Below are 6,000 nucleotides of genomic sequence, written 5' to 3'. Positions count from 1 at the left end.
CCGATGCGGGGCTGTAACCCGATCTTTTATTTCCTGGTGGCTCCTTTAAGAGGCAGAGCTCAGTGCTGGGAATTCACGTCAGTTTCTGCACTGAAACTCTCAAGATCAATGAGCAAAGAGCTTTCTCAGTTCTGCCTTTCAGTTTCTCTCTTCCAGGAAGGAAAACATTCGAGAGAGAGAGCGAGGGAGAGCGGCGGGAGGGCGGGGGGCGGGGGCGCCGGCCCGGGTGGGAGGAGAGAGCGGGAGGCCGGCCGGGCTGCGCCCCGGGTCGCCGCGCCGCGCCGCGACCTGCAGACCCCGCCGCCGCGCCGCCCGGCTCCCACGCCCCCGCCGCCCCGCGCGGCGACTCCGCCGGCGCCCGCCCCGCCCCGCGCGCTCGCGGCCCCCCGGGGCGGCCGCCGGGAGAGATGCTGCAAGAAACTTCTTAAATGACCGCGTCCGGCCGGCCGTGGAGCGTTTCTGGGTTGGGGAGAGGAAAGGAAAGTGGAAAAAAACTGAGAACTTCCTGATCTCTCTCGCTGTGAGACATGTCTGAGACTCCTGCTCAGTGTAGCATTAAGGTAAAGATCTTCTCCCCCTCCCTCTCCGGGGTGGAAAACCTTGAGCTGCACCGGCCCGGCCAGTCGTACTGGGCTCTTCAGTTGCGAGGGGACTGTTGCAGTGGCTCTGTTCGCAGGAAATTATTTGGGGCGCCGGGGAAGGAGACGCGGCTCGCGGCGGCAGCGTACCCTTTAGTGTAACCTTGCTGCTCCCCCCCTCTCGCCGAGCGCCCTGTCGGCTCCTGCGCCCTCACCTCACCCCCTTGCTTTTTGACAATGAAATGCCAGTCACCGTCGGTCTGGAGGAGCCCGAGTGGTCTCCAGGACTGTAAAACACCCCCGTAATTAGTGCGCTTTTAAAAAAACCTGGTCCCTACTCCTACTCCCGACATGTGACCGAAATGGAACTTTTGTTCCCGAGGGGTGGTCTCCTTAGAAAAAAAAGTTCTCCGGCTCCATTGGGACTGGAATCATTTCTTTTTTTTAAGGGCTCACAGAGTCGGATCAGACAGATTCCCCCCACCCCCGCATTGTAATTGCAAGCGCTTGTCGGAGAGACAGTCGTGGTGTCAGCTTTTCCTGGGCATTGCACAATGAATTTCTTTCTTTTCTTTCTTTCTTTTTTTCCCTTTAAACCAAGGTGAATAAAGTCGCTGAATGGTTATTTTACTCTGATGCATATGAACGCTGAGCAATCCCAAAGTAGAAAACTCCCGTGTTGCAGAGAGGGAGAATTATCTAAGTGACCATACAAAATGACCTTCTCAGTTTGACAGTGCAGAGAGGAGAGCTAAGAGTAGAAATCTCCCAGCTTTCTGGCCATGGTTTTCAGTATTGTAAATGCAGGATGGTGAAGGATGTTTGCAGACACAGCATTTACCTTCCAAGTAGTTGTGTGTTACATTTATATATTTGTGTGTGTCTCTAAAGGCTAGTGGTGCTGTGGTTTGTTGCTTCTAGAAAGTTGTCGTAAAGTTTGCCACCGTGAGGAGGCAGACTGATTTGTCCATCTCCCCCAATTATTTTGCCCGTCGTTGCATTTGGTGTGCACTTCCATTTCACTGTTCCATCAGTACCCAGATGGAAAAGCCTTTTGCTTCCGTGAGAGGCTGAAGCTCCTGAAGTTTGTTTGTGGCTTGGCCCATTAAATATGTTCATTGAGGGGACCCTGCAGAGACAATGAACAAGTAACCAGTTTTCTTCATCTATGGCGAATTCGAGAAACCTTTCCAGTTTTAACACCGCTTTTCCATAGGATCTGTTTGGAGGAAACAGTATTTTATCATGTTTGCTTATTAGGGCTCATAATTATACTCAGGTGTTAGTGTTTCTTATCAGGAAAGATTCTCATGGGGTTTGAATTAGGGCTAATGTGAACTGAAAAGGTGGGTTGGGTTTCTTTGTTTTTGCCTAGCAAAAAAACGCCCAGTGGAACTTTCGGGTTTCTGTGTTTGCACATATCTGGGGATAGCAGTATGTCTGCGGAGGCAGGGAGGTGTCAGAGTAAAGATGTTAGGTAGGTTGATACTTCAAAACCAATTTCTTTTGCTGTATAAATTCGATTCCACGAGTTCAGGAAAATCCTACGGTATGCCTGATCTAATTTATCTGATACTTCATAACACAAACAGAGGTAACTAAATACTAGGGTATGAAATCAGTAAATTGTATTTAGCTCGATGGCAATAAATCTGACCTGGGGAGAACCTGGACCAACTATGAGATAGTGGTTTTAGGGTGAAAACAACAAAAAACAAGCCTTTCTGTGACTTTTCTTATTGTCTCTTCTAAAGAGACTGCATATGCCCGCTGTTCTGAGGGGCTTATGTTTGGGTGCTGCAGGTGTTCATCTTATTGTACCCCCATGGGAGGCTACAGCAGCCCTTTCCTTACACACACGGATGGAATCATTCCCAAACCCAGACAGCACACTCTCTTACATGTGACATAAAAATTGCAGCCATAGTTTGTATATCATTTTTTTCCTTATCGTTTACCCCTCAGTTCTTTTCGGGAGCCTCTTTTCCTCACTCTGTATTTCTCTGTAATTAGAATAGATTTAATGGTCTTCACTAGTAATGAAAGTATCACTTTTATTTTGGATTGTTGTTTATGGAACCAGAATATGACTGTTTGCTTGGACTGTGCATATGTTCAAATGCACATGTGTGAAGTGCGTTTTTCCACGGAGTTTGTTTAGTTTGCAACGTTCCAGTAAGAAGCGCCGGAGATCAAGGACTGGGATTATTCTAGCTTGTCTGAAAATGCTCTGGTGATGTGTGCGGTGTTTCCCTTAGTCCTTGGGATGTGGTACAGTGACTGCATAATACAAAATGTTTGCTGGTAACCCACAAGAACTGGGATTTTTTTCTACAGTCCTGTAAACAATAAAGTTTTCTGTGGAGCAGGGAATGAATGTCAGGAGCTTTCAAGGATGACCTGATGGCTCTGATATCCTGAGGACATGTGACACGGAAGGCTCTCTGTGTGGAGAGATTTCCTTCACTCCTCCTGTCTACTCCTGAAACCTTCTTCCCTGGCTCTCATTCCTTATAAGCAGCTGGTCAGCAGGCAGTAAATTCCTCAGCAGCTGGTGTGGTGGAGCACAGAGGAGCCTGACCAGAGGCAGTCACAGAGGGAAGTACTCTGTTTACTTCTGAGCAGCGTTAGTTCTGCTAGAAAAGAGTAGTGTACGATTTCGGTGGAATTTCCAGGGTGAAAGTTTCTGAATCAGTCAGTGACATCTTTGTATGTATCACTTTCATGGTGGTGGTTGCCAGATGAATGCCTGATAATTGGCTTTTATATTTCTTTTGCACTTTATAAGCATGTTCCCGGCACCGCAGGGAAGTTAATATCAGACGCATGTTTATAGCAGAAGACAGGTTGACCAGCCCAAGGTCACCCAAACTATGGCTGTGCCCCACTGTTTGTCTGCACTGGGCGCTCTCATCGTGAGAGATTAAATGCTTCCATTCCTGACTATTTGGGGCTGTTTAAATGTAAGGACAGGGTCACCTAACTCTGTAAAAAGTCAAATTATTTTTTTTGGAGGATCGTATGGCTGACTGCTGGGTACGGGAGAAAGGAAGAGGCTATCTTTTCCATCATCAGCCTTCACCTTCAAGTCACCTGTTCAGTTTTAACTTCAGCCAAGTTGCAGCGGAAAGTAACTATGGCCCAGCAGACACAGCCCTTCGTAAGGCTCGGCCGGGCGGCCGGCGAGAACTATCCAGGATAGTACAGAAAATAGTTGCCTAACATCCCTGGCCCCTCCTTTCTCTGCCCTCCGTACTGGTTGGCTTTTTTAGCGGAATGAAATCTCTATTTTGCTGCTTTCTGGGAGTCTCTGGGTTTCCCCTCCTCGACTCTGAGCTCCTTGGGTTTAGTGGCGATTATCTTTGCGTCCTGGTGCCCACCTTGGCACCTGGCTCAGAAATGTGTGTCAGTAATGTTTGCTGATTTGCAGTGAAGCATGGAAGGAGGTCAGTACCCTTTCCGCTCTCTGTCCTGTGTGCCCGGAGTGACTTAACACTTCACCCACAGGCTTGCATAAAGTGGTTACTAGGGCCATTCTGCTGTCACAGGGAGGCCTAGAGCACTCCCTTGGGTGTCTGCCTAAAAATTATTACTGGTAGAATTTTGGCCTAATAATAATGTTTCCTTATTTTGATAACATTTTCAAAAACTGCTTTTGTGTCTCAACAAACAACAACATGGAACTGAGTAAAAGATACAAGACAGGGCCTTGAGGAATCACTGGAGAAGGTTCAGATTAGCAGGCTTCTAAGTTTTCCCCAGGGTCTTTAGCAAGTGAATCAGGGAACTTTGAGAATCTCAGAGCTGAGAGACTATAAACATCACCTGGGCCAACGTCTGATTTTATTTTCTTTTTTTGCCGTGTTGGGTCTTTGTTGCTGCGCACGGGCTTCTCTAGTTGCGGCGAGCGGGGGCTACTCTTCCTTGTGGGGCGCGGGCTTCTTACTGCAGTGGCTTCTCTTGTTATGGAGCATGGGCTCTAGGGGCGCGGGCTTAGTTGCTTCGCGGCATGTGGGATCTTCCCGGACCAGGGCTTGAACCCATATCCCCTGTATTGGCAGGTGGATTCTTATTTATTTATTTTTGGCTGAGTTGGGTCTTTGTTGCTGCGCATGGTCTTTCTCTAGTTGCGGTGAGCGGGGGCTACTCTTCGTTGCAGTGCACGGGCTTCTCATTGCAGTGGCTTCTCTTGTGGCAGAGCACAGGCTCTAGGCGTGCAGGCTTCAGTAGTTGTGGCACGTGGGCTCCAGTAGCTGTGGCTCGGAGGCTCTAGAGCACGGGCTCAGTAGTTGTGGCGCACGGGCTTAGTTGCTCCGTAGCATGTGGGATCTTCCCAGACCAGGGATCGAACCCGTGTCCCCTGCATTGGCAGGTGGATTCTTAACCACTGCGCCACTAGGGGAGTCCCTACAACATCTGATTTTTATGGAGAGGAGGTCCACACAGCTAAATTGTTTGCTTCAGCTGATCGGTGACTGAGCCAGGTATAGAGCAATGCAGACCCCCTGGTTCTCAGGCCCCTGTCCCTCACTGGCTGGGTTCACGGTGCATCCCTATAAGAGGCCAAGGAAATTCGATACAATAGGCTGCACACTCTGGCACTTCCCAGCTCGGTCCATTTTAATCGCAAGCCAGCTGGTATGAGGGCACAGAGGTACGTGCCAAGGAAGATGGTGTGTGTGGGAGCCCTGGGTCCAGAGGGCATATTGTTAGATGTGAGAAGAGGAAGGAGTAGGAGTGGGGGATGAGGGAAGAAGGGCTTCATGGACTTGTATTTGCACCACCATCTACAGCAATAAATTTTTGTATTCTGGTAAAAAGCATATAACATTAAATTTACCATCTTAACCATTTTTAAGGGTACAGTTCAGTCGTGTTAAGTCTGTTCACGTTGTTGTGCAACTGATCTCTAGAACTTTTTCATCTTGCAACACTGAAACTCTATACCCACTAAACACCCATTTCCCCTCTCCCCTTCTCCCAGCCCTCCGTAACCACGTTCCTATTTTCTTTCTATGATTTTGACTACTTTAAATAGTTCATATGAGTGCAGTCATACTTTCTTTATTTCACTTAGCATAATGGCCTGGAGGCTCATACATATTACAGCATGTGACAGGATTTCCTTTTTTTCAAGGCTGCATAATATTCCGTTTTATGTATATGCCATATTTTCTTTATCCATTCATCTGTTGATGGACATCTGGGTTACTCTCATCTCACAGGTGTTGTGAATAATGCTGCGGTGAACATGGGTGTACAAATGCCTCTTTGAGATCCTGCTTTGAGCTCTTTGGATTTATACCCAAAGATGGGATGGTGGGGTGCAGTGGTACTTTTTTATACCATGTGAGGGGCCGGTACTTCTGTTTTGGGCTGAGGGTGCTGGACCTGTTAGCAGGGCCTTTTCTGAGGAATCCTT

General features: G+C 48.2%; 1 protein-coding gene across 3 annotated transcripts in view; it reads left to right on the top strand.

The window, feature by feature from the left end:
- Positions 1-278: 278 nt before the first annotated feature.
- Positions 279-6,000, top strand: part of ETV6 (ETS variant transcription factor 6) — a 240,232-nt gene continuing 234,510 nt past the window's right edge. For all 3 annotated transcript variants that reach the window (XM_007196064.2, XM_007196063.2, XM_007196065.2), the window contains exon 1: positions 279-560. In XM_007196064.2, the coding sequence (XP_007196126.1) occupies positions 528-560 (33 nt within the window). In that variant the 5' untranslated portion in view covers positions 279-527. The remainder of the gene's footprint in view (positions 561-6,000) is intronic.

Source organism: Balaenoptera acutorostrata, chromosome 11, assembly GCF_949987535.1.
Source record: "Balaenoptera acutorostrata chromosome 11, mBalAcu1.1, whole genome shotgun sequence".
In the NCBI taxonomy this organism is placed as follows: domain Eukaryota; kingdom Metazoa; phylum Chordata; class Mammalia; order Artiodactyla; family Balaenopteridae; genus Balaenoptera; species Balaenoptera acutorostrata.
The sequence above is the reverse complement of the archived record's forward strand: the minus strand, read 5'-3'. Positions and strand labels throughout refer to the sequence as shown.